The following is a 16,670-nucleotide window of genomic DNA, read 5'->3' as shown; positions in this document are numbered from 1 at the left end:
ACTGGTTGTCCTTTCCTGGGCCCCATTATCCTGTCCCCAATCATTGTTTTTCCTTCCCTGGTCACTTGTTGTCCTTTTTTGGACCTCCATGACCCTGTCCCCAGTCACTGGCTGTCCTTCATTTGGCCCCATGACCCTGCCCCGTCACTGGTTGTCCTTCCTCGGGCCAAATGACCCTGTCCCCAGTCACCCATTGTGCTTCCCTGGGCCTCATGACCCTGTTCCCAGTAAATGTTGGCCTTTTTTGGGCCCCATGACCCTGTCCTGGCCACCAGTTGTCCTTTCTTGGAGCATTTTTGGTAGGCAACAACCACTACATACCGGGAACATCCCACATGACCAGCCGGTCTAGAGATGATCTGACCCAATTGGTCTACACATCACTATTCAGCCCCGGTCACAGTTGTTACAGCACAAACAGGACTGACCGGCCATTTGTTCCTCACAATTGGCGCCATTGTCACCTAATAATCCAGAGGTTCTGCTCTTATATCTTATACTATAATGTGATGTCTATAGGTAATAAAGTCTCTAATACCTGTCTATGTCACCGCAGGAAAATGGGGACGAAATCTGCAGAATATTATACTACAACCCCCATCATCATAACCCTGATTATACTGAGCACCATTATACAGGTGAGATACCACTGAGCATACATTCCTGTCCATAGGGGGCAGTATTATAGTAGTTATATTCTTGTATATAGGGGTAGTATTATAGTAGTTATATTCTTGTATATAGGGTTAGTATTATAGTAGTTATATTCTTGTATATAGGAGCAGTATTATAGTAGTTATATTCCTGTACATAGGAGACAGTTTTATAGTAATTATATTCTTGTATATAGGGGCAGTATTATAGTAGTTATATTCTTGTATATAGGGGCAGTATTATAGTAGTTATATTCTTGTATATAGGAGCAGTATTATAGTAGATATATTCCTGTACATAGGAGCAGTATTATAGTAGTTATATTCTTGTATATAGGAGCAGTATTATAGTAGTTATATTCCTGTACATAGGAGCAGTATTATAGTAGTTATATTCTTGTATATAGGAGCAGTATTATAGTAGTTATATTCTTGTATATAGGAGCAGTATTATAGTAATTATATTCTTGTAATATAGGGGCAGTATTATAGTAGTTATATTCTTGTATATTGGAGGTAGTATTATAGTAGTTATATTCTTGTATATAGGAGCAGTATTAAAGCAGTTATATTCTTGTATATAGGAGCAGTATTATAGTAGTTATATTCTTGTATATAGGAGCAGTATTATATTAGTTATATTCTTGTATATAGGAGCAGTATTATAGTAGTTATATTCTTGTATATAGGGGCAGTATTATAGTAGTTATATTCTTGTATATAGGAGCAGTATTATAGTAGTTATATTCTTGTATATAGGAGCAGTATTATAGAAGTTATATTCTTGTATATAGGAGGCAGTATTATAGTAGTCATATTCTTGTATATAGGAGCAGTATTATAGTAGTTATATTCTTGTATATAGGAGGCAGTATTATAGTAGTTATATTCTTGTATATAGGAGCAGTATTATAGTAGTTATATTCTTATATATAGGAGGCACTATTATAGTAGTTATATTCTTGTATATAGGAGCAGTATTATAGTAGATATATTCTTGTATATAGGAGCAGTATTATAGTAGTTATATTCTTGTATATAGGAGCAGTATTATAGTAGTTATATTCTTGTATATAGGAGCAGTATTATAGTAGTTATATTCTTGTATATAGGAGCAGTATTATAGTAGTTATATTCCTGTACATAGGAGACAGTATCATAGTAATTATATTCTTGTATATAGGGGCAGTATTATAGTAGTTATATTCTTGAATATAGGGGCAGTATTATAGTAGTTATATTCTTGTATATAGGAGCAGTATTATAGTAGTTATATTCTTGTATATAGGAGCAGTATTATAGTAGTTATATTCTTGAATATAGGAGCAGTATTATAGTAATTATATTCTTGTATATAGGAGCAGTATTATAGTAGTTATATTCTTGTATATTGGGGGCAGTATTATGGTAGTTATATTCTTGTATATAGGAGTAGTATTATAGTAGTTATATTCTTGTATACAGGAGCAGTATTATAGTAGTTATATACTTGTATATAGGAGGCAGTATTATAGTAGTTATATTCTTGTATATAGGAGCAGTATTATAGTAGTTATATTCTTGTATATAGGAGCAGTATTATAATAGATATATTCTTGTATATAGGAGCAGTATTATAGTAGTTATATTCTTGTATATAGGAGCAGTATTATAGAAGTTATATTCTTGTATATAGGAGGCAGTATTATAGTAGTCATATTCTTGTATATAGGAGCAGTATTATAGTAGTTATATTCTTGTATATAGGAGGCAGTATTATAGTAGTTATATTCTTGTATATAGGAGCAGTATTATAGTAGTTATATTCTTATATATAGGAGGCACTATTATAGTAGTTATATTCTTGTATATAGGAGCAGTATTATAGTAGATATATTCTTGTATATAGGAGCAGTATTATAGTAGTTATATTCTTGTATATAGGAGCAGTATTATAGTAGTTATATTCTTGTATATAGGAGCAGTATTATAGTAGTTATATTCTTGTATATAGGAGCAGTATTATAGTAGTTATATTCCTGTACATAGGAGACAGTATCATAGTAATTATATTCTTGTATATAGGGGCAGTATTATAGTAGTTATATTCTTGAATATAGGGGCAGTATTATAGTAGTTATATTCTTGTATATAGGAGCAGTATTATAGTAGTTATATTCTTGTATATAGGAGCAGTATTATAGTAGTTATATTCTTGTATATTGGGGGCAGTATTATGGTAGTTATATTCTTGTATATAGGAGTAGTATTATAGTAGTTATATTCTTGTATACAGGAGCAGTATTATAGTAGTTATATACTTGTATATAGGAGGCAGTATTATAGTAGTTATATTCTTGTATATAGGAGCAGTATTATAGTAGTTATATTCTTGTATATAGGAGCAGTATTATAATAGATATATTCTTGTATATAGGAGCAGTATTATAGTAGTTATATTCTTGTATATAGGAGGCAGTATTATAGTAGTTATATTCTTGTATATAGGAGCGGTATTATAGTAGTTATATTCTTGTATATAGGAGCAGTATTATAGTAGTTATATTCTTGTATATAGGAGCAGTATTATAGTAGTTATATTCTTGTATATAGGAGCAGTATTATAGTAGTTATATTCTTGTATATAGGAGAAGTATTATAGTAGTTATATTCTTGTTCATAGGAGGCAGTATTATAGTAGTTATATTCTTGTATATAGGAGCAGTATTATAGTAGTTATATTCTTGTATATAGGGGCAGTATTATAGTAGTTATATTATTGTATATAGGAGCAGTATTATAGTAGTTATATTCTTGTATATAGGAGCAGTATTATAGTAGTTATATTCTTGTATATAGGGGCAGTATTATAGTAGTTATATAATTGTATATAGGAGCAGTATTATAGTAGTTATATTCTTGTATATAGGAGCAGTATTATAGTAGTTATATTCTTGTATATAGGGGGCAGTATTATAGTAGTTATATTCTTGTATATAGGGGCAGTATTATAGTAGTTATATTATTGTATATAGGAGCAGTATTATAGTAGTCTTATGAGTAGTCATATATAATACGTATGATATAGAGACGTCTGACACTATATCTACCTTCACCAGGTTGGCGGTCGCAGGGTTTCCAGAAGAGACATCTTTTCTCCTAAGGAATCCATTCTGGACATGGCTCCCACATCCTTTGATGACCAGTACAGAGGGTGCAGTGACGCCATGGAGAAGGAGATCCCCCAGCTGTTCCGGGAGGAGTACGCCACCAATAAGGAGTTTGCTGATGGTTGGGACACGGCCACCTTTAAGTGGCAGCAGGATAAGCAGAGATATGTGAATTTACCGAAGGGCTTCAGGGATGAATACGCCATCGCGCTGTTCGCGTACACCATTAATGGTCCTCTGCACAAGGTCTTCAATGAGGCGGTGCGGGAGGCCGGCCAGTCCAAGCAGTATTACCTCAGGAACTTCAACTTCAAGGTCCTTCACTTCTATCTGACCAAGGCTCTGCAGGTCCTGGATGAGGTGGACACCCCGGCCTGTCACATGGTCTTCAGAGGGATCAGAGGGGTCAGGTTTAAGTCAGAGTCCCGTAAACCCATACGGTTCGGTCAATTCACCTCTTCATCCAAGAACGACCAGAATGCTTTGCAGTTTGGAGAAGACACTTTCTTCAGCATCCGGACGTGTTATGGCGTCAACATCAAGAACTTCTCCTTCTTCCCCGGGGAGGAGGAGGTTCTGATTCCGCCATTTGAAAAGTTTAAAGTGACGAACTTCACCCGAGAAAGAGACCGGAACGTGATCGCTCTGCAGTCCCTGGAGAAGTCCAGCGTCTACAACTGCGAACTGGTGAAAAGTGAGCGACGGCCATCACAAACAGGACTAGGACTATACGTAGATGAGATACCGCACTATACATAGATTAGATACATGCCAAGGACTATTCATAGATGAGATACCATCCTAGGACTATAAGTAGATGAGATACCGCACTATACATAGATTAGATACATGCCAAGGACTATACGTAGATGAGATACCAGCCTAGGACTATACATAGATGAGATACCAGCCTAGGACTATACGTAGATGAGATACCATCCTAGGACTATACGTAGATGAGATACCAGCCTAGGACTATAAGTAGATGAGATACCATCCTAGGACTATACGTAGATGAGATACCAGCCTAGGACTATACGTAGATGAGATACCATCCTAGGACTATACGTAGATGAGATACCATCCTAGGACTATACGTAGATGAGATACCATCCTAGGACTATACGTAGATGAGATACCAGCCTAGGACTATACGTAGATGAGATACCAGCCTAGGACTATACGCAGATGAGATACCAGGCTAGGACTATACGTAGATGAGATACCAGCCTAGGACTATATGTAGATGAGATACCATCCTAGGACTATACGTAGATGAGATACCATCCTAGGACTATACACAGATGAGATACCAGCCTAGGACTATATGTAGATGAGATACCAGCCTAGGACTATACAGAGATGAGATACCAGCCTAGGACTATATGTAGATGAGTTACCAGCCTAGGACTATACGTAGATGAGATACCATCCTAGGATTATACGTAGATGAGATACCAGCCTAGGACTATACGTAGATGAGATACCAGCCTAGGACTATACGTAGATGAGATACCAGCCTAGGACTATACGTAGATGAGATACCAGCCTAGGACTATACGTAGATGAGATACCAGCCTAGGACTATACGCAGATGAGATACCAGCCTAGGACTATACGTAGATGAGATACCAGCCTAGGACTATACGTAGATGAGATACCAGCCTTGGACTATATGTAGATGAGATACCATCCTAGGACTATACATAGATGAGATACCAGCCTAGGACTATACGCAGATGAGATACCAGCCTAGGACTATACGTAGATGAGATACCAGCCTAGGACTATACGTAGATGAGATACCATCCTAGGACTATACGTAGATGAGATACCATCCTAGGACTATACACAGATGAGATACCAGCCTAGGACTATATGTAGATGAGATACCAGCCTAGGACTATACAGAGATGAGATACCAGCCTAGGACTATACGTAGATGAGATACCATCCTAGGATTATACGTAGATGAGATACCAGCCTAGGACTATATGTGGATGAGATACCAGCCTAGGACTATACGTAGATGAGATACCAGCCTAGGACTATACGTAGATGAGATACCAGCCTAGGACTATATGTAGATGAGATACCAGCCTAGGACTATACGTAGATGAGATACCAGCCTAGGACTATATGTAGATGAGATACCATCCTAGGATTATACGTAGATGAGATACCAGCCTAGGACTATGCATAGATGAGATACCAGCCTAGGACTATACGTAGATGAGATACCAGCCTAGGACTATACGTAGATGAGATACCAGCCTAGGACTATACGTAGATGAGATACCAGCCTAGGACTATACGTAGATGAGATACAAGCCATGAACTATACGTAGATGAGATACCAGCCTAGGACTATACGTAGATGAGATACCAGCCTAGGACTATACGTAGATGAGATACCAGCCTAGGACTATACGTAGATGAGATACCAGCCTAGGACTATACGTAGATGAGATACCAGCCTTGGACTATACGTAGATGAGATACCAGCCTAGGACTATACGTAGATGAGATACCAGCCTAGTACTATACGTATATGAGATACCAGCCTAGGACTATACGTAGATGAAATACCAGCCTTGGACTATAAGTAGATGAGATACCAGCCTAGGACTATACGTAGATGAGATACCAGCCTAGGACTATATGTAGATGAGATACCAGCCTAGGACTATAAGTAGATGAGATACCAGCTTAGGACTATAAGTAGATGAGATACCAGCCTTGGACTACACGTAGATGAGATACCAGCCTAGGACTATACGTAGATGAGATACCAGCCTAGGACTATATGTAGAGGAGATACCATCCTAGGACTATACGTAGATGAGATACCATCCTAGGATAATACATAGATGAGATACCAGCCTAGGACTATACGTAGATGAGATACCAGCCTAGGACTATACGTAGATGAGATACCAGCCTAGGACTATACGTAGATGAGATACCAGCCTAGGACTATATGTAGATGAGATACCAGCCTTGGACTATACGTAGATGAGATACCAGCCTAGGACTATACGTAGATGAGATACCAGCCTAGGACTATACGTAGATGAGATACCAGCCTAGGACTATACGTAGATGACATACCAGCCTAGGACTATACGTAGATGAGATACCAGCCTAGGACTATACGTAGATGAGATACCAGCCTAGGACTATACCTGGATGAGTTACCAGCCTTAGACTACATGTAGATGAGATACCAGCCTAGGACTATACGTAGATGAGATACCAGCCTAGGACTATACGTAGATGAGATACCAGCCTAGGACTATACGTAGATGAGATACCATCGTAGGATTATACGTAGATGAGATACCAGCCTAGGACTATACGTAGAAGAGATACCATCCTAGGACTATACGTAGATGAGATACCAGCCTTGGACTATACGTAGAAGAGATACCATCCTAGGACTATAAAAAGATGAGATACCAGCCTAGGACTATACAAAGACTAGAAACCATCCTAGGACTATACGTGGATGAGATACCATCCTAGGACTATACGTAGATGAGATACCAGCCTAGGACCATACGTGGATGAGATACCAGCCTTGGACTATACTTAGATGAGATACCAGACTATACAGAGTTGAGATAGATGCCTAAGACTATAAAAAGATGAGATACCATCCTAGGACTATACAAAGACAAGATACCAGCCTAGGACTAAACGTAGATGAGATACAAGCCTAGGACTCAGCGTAGATGAGATACCAGCCTATAAGTAGATGAGATACCATCCTAAGACTATAAGTAGATGAGATACTAGCCTAGGACTATACGTAGATGAGATACCAGCCTGGGACTATACGTAGATGAGATATCAGCCTAGGACTATACGTAGATGAGATACCATCCTAGGACTATACGTAGATGAGATACCATCCTAGGACTATATGTAGATGAGATACCATCCTAGGACTATACGTAGATGAGATACCATCCTAGGACTATACGTAGATGAGATACAAGCCTAGGACTATACGTAGATGAGATACAAGCCTAGGACTATACGTAGATGAGATACCAGCCTAGGACTATACGTAGATGAGATACCAGCCTAGGACTATACGTAGATGAGATACAAGCCTAGGACTATACGTAGATGAGATACCAGCCTAGGACTATACGTAGATGAGATACCATCGTAGGATTATACGTAGATGAGATACCAGCCTTGGACTATACGTAGAAGAGATACCATCCTAGGACTATAAAAAGATGAGATACCAGCCTAGGACTATACGTAGAAGAGATACCATCCTAGGACTATACGTAGATGAGATACCAGCCTTGGACTATACGTAGAAGAGATACCAGCCTAGGACTATACGTAGAAGAGATACCATCCTAGGACTATAAAAAGATGAGATACCAGCCTAGGACTATACAAAGACTAGAAACCATCCTAGGACTATACGTGGATGAGATACCATCCTAGGACTATACGTAGATGAGATACCTGCCTAGGACCATACGTGGATGAGATACCAGCCTTGGACTATACTTAGATGAGATACCAGACTATACAGAGTTGAGATAGATGCCTAAGACTATAAAAAGATGAGATACCATCCTAGGACTATACAAAGACAAGATACCAGCCTAGGACTAAACGTAGATGAGATACCAGCCTAGGACTCAGCGTAGATGAGATACCAGCCTATAAGTAGATGAGATACCATCCTAAGACTATAAGTAGATGAGATACCATCCTAAGACTATAAGTAGATGAGATACTAGCCTAGGACTATACGTAGATGAGATACCAGCCTGGGACTATACGTAGATGAGATATCAGCCTAGGACTATACGTAGATGAGATACCATCCTAGGACTATACGTAGATGAGATACCATCCTAGGACTATATGTAGATGAGATACCATCCTAGGACTATACGTAGATGAGATACCATCCTAGGACTATACGTAGATGAGATACAAGCCTAGGACTATACGTAGATGAGATACAAGCCTAGGACTATACGTAGATGAGATACCAGCCTAGGACTATACGTAGATGAGATACCAGCTTAGGACTATACGTAGATGAGATACAAGCCTAGGACTATACGTAGATGAGATACCAGCCTAGGACTATACATAGATGAGATACAATCCTAGGACTATAAAAAGATGAGATACCATCCTAGGACTATACAAAGACTAGAAACCATCCTAGGACTATACGTAGATGAGATACCAGCCTAGGACTATATGTGGATGAGATACCAGCCTTGGACTATACTTAGATGAGATACCAGACAATACAGAGTTGAGATAGATGCCTAGGACTATACAAAGACATGATACCAGCCTAGGACTAAACGTAGATGAGATACCAGCCTAGGACTAAACGTAGATGAGATACCAGCCTAGGACTAAACGTAGATGAGATACCAGCCTAGGACTAAGCGTAGATGAGATACCAGCCTAGGACTATATGTAGATGAGATACCAGCCTAGGACTATACGTAGATGAGATACCAGCCTTGGACTATACGTAGATGAGATACCATCCTAGGACTATACGTAGATGAGATACCAGCCTAGGACTATAAGTAGATGAGACACCAGCCTATAAGTAGATGTGATACCATCCTAAGACTATAAGTAGATGCGATACCAGCCTAGGACTATACGTAGATTAGATACCAGCCTGGGACTATACAGAGATTAGATACATGCCTAGGACTATAAAAAGATGAGATACCATCCTAGGACTATACAAAGACAAGATACCAGCCTAGGACTATACGTAGATGAGATACCAGCCTTGGACTATATATAAATGAGATACCATCCTAGGACTATACGTAGATGAGTTACCATCCTAAGACTATAAGTAGATGAGATACCAGCCTAGGACTATACGTAGATGAGATACCCGCCTTGGACTATATGTAGATGAGATACCAGCCTAGGACTATACGTAGATGAGATACCATCCTAGGACTATACGTAGATGAGATACCAACCTAGGACTACAAGTAGATGAGATACCATCCTAGGACTATACGTAGATGAGATACCAGCCTAGGACTATACGTAGATGAGATACCATCCTAGGACTAAACGTAGATGAGATACCAGCCTAGGACTATACGTAGATGAGATACCAGCCTTGGACTATATGTAGATGAGATACCAGCCTTGGACTATACGTAGATGAGATACCATCCTAGGACTATATGTAGATGAGATACCAGCCTAGGATTATACGTAGATGAGATACCAGCCTTGGACTATATGTAGATGAGATACCATCCTAGGACTATACGTAGATGAGATACCAGCCTTGGACTATACGTAGATGAGATACCAGCCTTGGACTATACGTAGATGAAATACTAGCCTAGGACTATACGTAGATGAGATACCAGCCTAGGACTATACGTAGATGAGATACCAGCCTTGGACTATACGTAGATGAGATACCAGCCTAGGACTATACGTAGATGAAATACCAGCCTTGGACTATACGTAGATGAGATACCAGCCTAGGACTATACGTAGATGAGATACCAGCCTAGGACTATACGTAGATGAGATACCATCCTAGGACTATACGTAGATGAGATACCAGCCTTGGACTATACGTAGATGAGATACCAGCCTTGGACTATACGTAGATGAAATACTAGCCTAGGACTATACGTAGATGAGATACCAGCCTAGGACTATACGTAGATGAGATACCAGCCTTGGACTATACGTAGATGAGATACCAGCCTAGGACTATACGTAGATGAAATACCAGCCTTGGACTATACGTAGATGAGATACCAGCCTAGGACTATACGTAGATGAGATACCAGCCTAGGACTATACGTAGATGAGATACCATCCTAGGACTATATGTAGATGAGATACCAGCCTTGGACTATATGTAGATGAGATACCAGCCTAGGACTATACGTAGATGAGATACCAGCCTTGGACTATACGTAAATGAGATACCATCCTAGGACTATACGTAGATGAGATACCAGCCTTGGACTATATGTAGATGAGATACCAGCCTAGGACTATACGTAAATGAGATACCATCCTAGGACTATACGTAGATGAGATACCAGCCTAGGACTATACGTAGATGAGATACCAGCCTTGGACTATAAGTAGATGAGATACAAGCCTAGGACTATACGTAGATGACATACCAGCCTAGGACTATACGTAAATGAGATACCATCCTAGGACTATACGTAGATTAGATACCATCCTAGGACTATACGTAGATGAGATACCATCCTAGGACTATACGTAGATGAGATACCAGCCTTGGACTATATGTAGATGAGATACAAGCCTAGGACTATACGTAGATGACATACCAGCCTAGGACTATACGTAAATGAGATACCATCCTAGGACTATACGTAGATGAGATACCATCCTAGGACTATACGTAGATGAGATACCAGCCTTGGACTATATGTAGATGAGATACCAGCCTTGGACTATACGTAGATGAGATACCATCCTAGGACTATATGTAGATGAGTTTCCAGCCTTGGACTATATGTAGATGAGATACCTGCCTAGGACTATACATAGATGAGATACCATCCTAGGATTATACGTAGATGAGATACCAGCCTAGGACTATACGTAGATGAGATACCAGCCTAGGACTATACGTAGATGAGATACCATCATAGGATTATACGTACATGAGATACCAGCCTAGGACTATATGTAGATGAGATACCAGCCTAGGACTATACGTAGATGAGATACTAGCCTAGGACTATACGTAGATGAAATACCAGCCTTGGACTATACGTAGATGAGATACCAGCCTAGGACTATACGTAGATGAGATACCAGCCTAGGACTATACGTAAATGAGATACCAGCCTAGGACTATACGTAGATGAGATACCAACCTTGCACTATACGTAGATGAGATACCAGCCTAGGACTATACGTAGATGACATACCAGCCTAGGACTATACGTAAATGAGATACCATCCTAGGACTATACGTTGATGAGATACCAGCCTTGGACTATATGTAGATGAGATACCAGCCTAGGACTATACGTAGATGAGATACCAGCCTAGGACTATACGTAAATGAGATACCATTCTAGGACTATACGTAGATGAGATACCAGCCTTGGACTATACGTAGATGAGATACCAGCCTTGGACTATATGTAGATGAGATACCAGCCTAGGACTATACGTAAATGAGATACCATCCTAGGACTATACGTAGATGAGATACCAGCCTTGGACTATATGTAGATGAGATACCAGCCTAGGACTATACGTAGATGAGATACCAGCCTTGGACTATCTGTAGATGAGATACCAGCCTAGGAGTATACGTAGATGAGATGCCAGCCTTGGACTATTTGTAGATGAGATACCAGCCTTGGACTATCTGTAGATGAGATACCAGCCTAGGACTATACGTAGATGAGATACCAGCCTAGGACTATACGTAGATGAGATACCAGCCTAGGACTATACGTAGATGAGATACCAGCCTAGGACTATACGTAGATGAGATACCAGCCTAGGACTATACGTAAATGAGATACCATACTAGGACTATACGTAGATGAGATACCAGCCTAGGACTTTACGTAGATGAGATACCAGCCTTGGACTATCTGTAGATGAGATACCAGCCTAGGACTATACGTAGATGAGATACCATACTAGGACTATACGTAGATGAGATACCATACTAGGACTATACGTAGATGAGATACCAGCCTAGGACTTTACGTAGATGAGATACCAGCCTTGGACTATCTGTAGATGAGATACCAGCCTAGGACTATACATAGATGAGATACCAGCCTAGGACTATACGTAGATGAGATACCAGCCTTGGACTATATGTAGATGAGATACCAGCCTTGGACTATACGTAGATGAGATACCATCCTAGGACTATACGTAGATGAGATACCAGCCTCGGACTATACGTAGATGAGATACCAGCCTTGGACCATCTGTAGATGAGATACCATCCTAGGACTATACGTAAATGAGATACTATCCTAGGACTATACGTAAATGAGATACCAGCCTTGGACTATATGTAGATGAGATACCAGCCTCGGACTATACGCAGATGAGATACCAGCCTTGGACTATCTGTAGATGAGATACCATCCTAGGACTATGCGTAAATTAGATACTATCCTAGGACTATACGTAAATGAGATACCAGCCTTGGACTATACGTAGATGAGATACCAGCCTAGGACTATACGTAGATGAGATACCAGCCTTGGACTATATGTAGATGACATACCAGCCTCGGACTATACGCAGATGAGATACCAGCCTTGGACTATCTGTAGATGAGATACCATCCTAGGACTATACGTAAATGAGATACCAGCCTTGGACTATACGTAGATGAGATACCAGCCTAGGACTATACGTAGATGAGATACCAGCCTAGGACTATACGTAGATGAGATACCATCCTAGGACTATACGTAGATGAGATACCAGCCTAGGACTAAACGTAGATGAGATACCAGCCTAGGACTATACGTAGATGAGATACCAGCCTAGGACTATATGTAGATGAGATACCAGCCTAGGACTATACGTAGATGAGATACCATCCTAGGACTATACGTAGATGAGATACCAGCCTAGGACTATACGTAGATGAGATACCAGCCTAGGACTATACGTAGATGAGATACCAGCCTAGGACTATATGTAGATGAGATACCAGCCTAGGACTATACGTAGATGAGATACCAGCCTTGGACTATCTGTAGATGAGATACCAGCCTAGGACTATACGTAGATGAGATACCAGCCTTGGACTATATATAGATGAGATACCATCCTAGGACTATACGTAAATGAGATACCAGCCTAGGACTATACGTAGATGAGATACCAGCCTTGGACTATATGTAGATGAGATACCAGCCTTGGACTATCTGTATATCCTCACATGTATTATAATTTTTTTTTGGTTTTTTTACAGACCGAACATGCAGATTGAACTGGTGTCCTTACAATTCAGGTAAGTGCCAGACGCCTCCCCCACCGCTGCCCCTCTCACTGCTGCCCCTGATGTTGTGGGGCCGCACTGGATCTGTAAGAGTACCCCCCCACCGCTGTACCGCAACTCCCCGACAGCTCCTGTACCGATGCCCTTTGTTCTCTGCCGATCATCATTTCTTGGTCTCCTCTGAACACACAGAAGATGGCGGGCGCTTAGACAGTCACTGGCAGCAGCAGTGACCGGCCTCAGTGATTGGCTGAGCAGACATTCCCAGTCATTTCCTGTGTGTCGAGCGAGGACCAGAAAGATCAGTGGTGACCTGTACCACAGGGGAAGATCAGGGGGGTAAGTAGCACCTTATTTTAATCCCAGTTTGATCCTAATACTGGTCAGGGGCTCAGCTATAGGGGATGCAGAGGTTATGGTAACACCTCGGAGCCCTATAAATAATACGATGTATATTGGGCCCCTGGATCAGTAATATACCGGCAGTAGTGGGAAAGGTTGGGGGCACAGACCTTGGTCCTAGTAATTGTTTGCTCCTCCCCTCGATTAATTCCCATCCCATAGTATCTGACCCCGCACTTACATGTATATAGGGTAAGAGGTTGATTTTGCTTTATGTTTTTTCCCACCAGCCTCCAGTATCCCGATCACAGTGGAGACTCCGGTGGTGGTTCTGGTCGGTGCGCTGCTGATCCTATCACAAATACTGGGTCAGGTCCTCCACCTGTGACCTGTGACCCCGACTCTGAGAAGAGGGTGAGAGGGGACATCATGGTGGCATAACATGTCTGCACTTCTACTGACGGCCAAGACTTCCTGGGACGGATCCTTCTTATATAACGGAGGCCACGCGGTCATCAGCTACGGGACGTGGCCCCAATGTCTGGAATCTCTTTGTTTCCTGTTTCCCCATTTCCATCCATAACGTGTGAATTACTGTATATACTGTACGAGGACGACCAGAGGGGCTAATACACAGGTTGTGAGGATACGGGGGGGGGGGGGGGGGGAGAGGCTAATACACAGGTTGTAATGTTACAGGGGGGGGGGGGGTCGCCCTTACCATGTGGTGATTAAACTACTCTTCAGGGTCATCTATTGGATTCAGGCTCCTTATAGGATAAGTGTTAGGTTGTAATCTATAGGGGCAAAAGTATGTGAACCCCCCACTATATGCATGAGCTTGTTGGACATCCTATTTCAGAATTTTGCTTTACACCACTCTATAGACCACGAGAACAGTGATGCCATGCTTTACACCCCTCCACAGACCACAAGAACAGTGATGCCATGCTTTACACCACTCCACAGACCACGAGAACAGTGATGCCATGCTTTATACCACTCCACAGACCACGAGAACAGTGATGCCATGCTTTACACCACTCCACAGACCACGAGTACAGTGATGCCATGCTTTACACCACTCCACAGACCACGAGAACAGTGATGCAATGCTTTACACCACTCCACAGACCACGAGAACAGTGATGCCATGCTTTATACCACTCTGCAGACCACGAGAACAGTGATGCCATGCTTTACACCACTCCACAGACCATGAGAACAGTGATGCAATGCTTTACACCACTCCGGAGACCACGAGAACACTGATGCCATGCTTTACACCACTCCACAGACCACGAGAACAGTGATGCCATGCTTTATACCACTCTGCAGACCACGAGAACAGTGATGCCATGCTTTACACCACTCCACAGACCATGAGAACAGTGATGCCATGCTTTACACCACTCCGGAGACCACGAGAACACTGATGCCATGCTTTACACCACTCCACAGACCACGAGTACAGTGATGCCATGCTTTACACCACTCCACAGACCACGAGAACAGTGATGCCATGCTTTACACCACTCCACAGACCACGAGAACATTGATGCAATGCTTTACACCACTCCACAGACCACGAGAACAGTGATGCCATGCTTTATACCACTCTGCAGACCACGAGAACAGTGATGCCATGCTTTACACCACTCCACAGACCATGAGAACAGTGATGCCATGCTTTACACCACTCCACAGACCACGAGAACAGTGATGCCATGCTTTACACCACTCCACAGACCACGAGAACATTGATGCAATGCTTTACACCACTCCACAGACCACGAGAACAGTGATGCCATGCTTTATACCACTCTGCAGACCACGAGAACAGTGATGCCATGCTTTACACCACTCCACAGACCACGAGAACAGTGATGCCATGCTTTACACCACTCCACAGACCATGAGAACAGTGATGCCATGCTTTACACCCCTCCACAGACCACAAGAACAGTGATGCCATGCTTTACACCACTCCGGAGACCACGAGAACAGTGATGCCATGCTTTACACCACTCCACAGACCACGAGAACAGTGATGCCATGCTTTACACCACTCCACAGACCACGAGTACAGTGATGCCATGTTTTACACCACTCCACAGACCACGAGAACAGTGATGCCATGCTTTACACCACTCCGGAGACCACGAGAACAGTGATGCCATGCTTTACACCACTCCAGAGACCACGAGAACAGTGATGCCATGCTTTACACCACTCCACAGACCACGAGTACAGTGATGCCATGCTTTACACCACTCCACAGACCACGAGAACATTGATGCCATGCTTTACACCACTCCACAGACCACGAGAACAGTGATGCCATGCTTTACACCACTCCACAGACCACGAGAACATTGATGCAATGCTTTACACCACTCCACAGACCACGAGAACAGTGATGCCATGCTTTACACCACTCCACAGACCACGAGTACAGTGATGCCATGCTTTACACCACTCCACAGACCA

At 41.6% G+C, this 16,670-nt stretch overlaps 1 protein-coding gene across 1 annotated transcript; it reads left to right on the top strand.

Annotated features, from left to right (window-relative positions):
* Positions 1-560: 560 nt before the first annotated feature.
* Positions 561-14,765, top strand: ART1 (ADP-ribosyltransferase 1). Its single transcript, XM_056560253.1, has 4 exons — positions 561-638; positions 3,752-4,496; positions 13,812-13,850; positions 14,471-14,765. The coding sequence occupies exons 1-4, from the start codon at positions 561-563 to the stop codon at positions 14,566-14,568; spliced, it is 960 nt and encodes a 319-aa protein (XP_056416228.1). The 3' UTR covers positions 14,569-14,765.
* The last annotated feature ends 1,905 nt before the right edge of the window (positions 14,766-16,670 follow it).

Source organism: Hyla sarda, chromosome 2 (genome assembly GCF_029499605.1).
Source record: "Hyla sarda isolate aHylSar1 chromosome 2, aHylSar1.hap1, whole genome shotgun sequence".
NCBI lineage: Eukaryota > Metazoa > Chordata > Amphibia > Anura > Hylidae > Hyla > Hyla sarda.
Note: the sequence above shows the minus strand (reverse complement) of the source record. Positions and strands in the feature narration are given on the sequence as shown.

Bases quoted from the DNA above. Each gene is read 5' to 3' on its own strand.
- ART1 (XM_056560253.1), top strand. From the start codon at position 561: ATGGGGACGAAATCTGCAGAATATTATACTACAACCCCCATCATCATA. The intron at 4,497-13,811 runs GTGAGCGACGGC...GTTTTTTTACAG, and splicing joins CAACTGCGAACTGGTGAAAA to ACCGAACATGCAGATTGAAC. The intron at 13,851-14,470 runs GTAAGTGCCAGA...TTTTCCCACCAG, and splicing joins CTGGTGTCCTTACAATTCAG to CCTCCAGTATCCCGATCACA.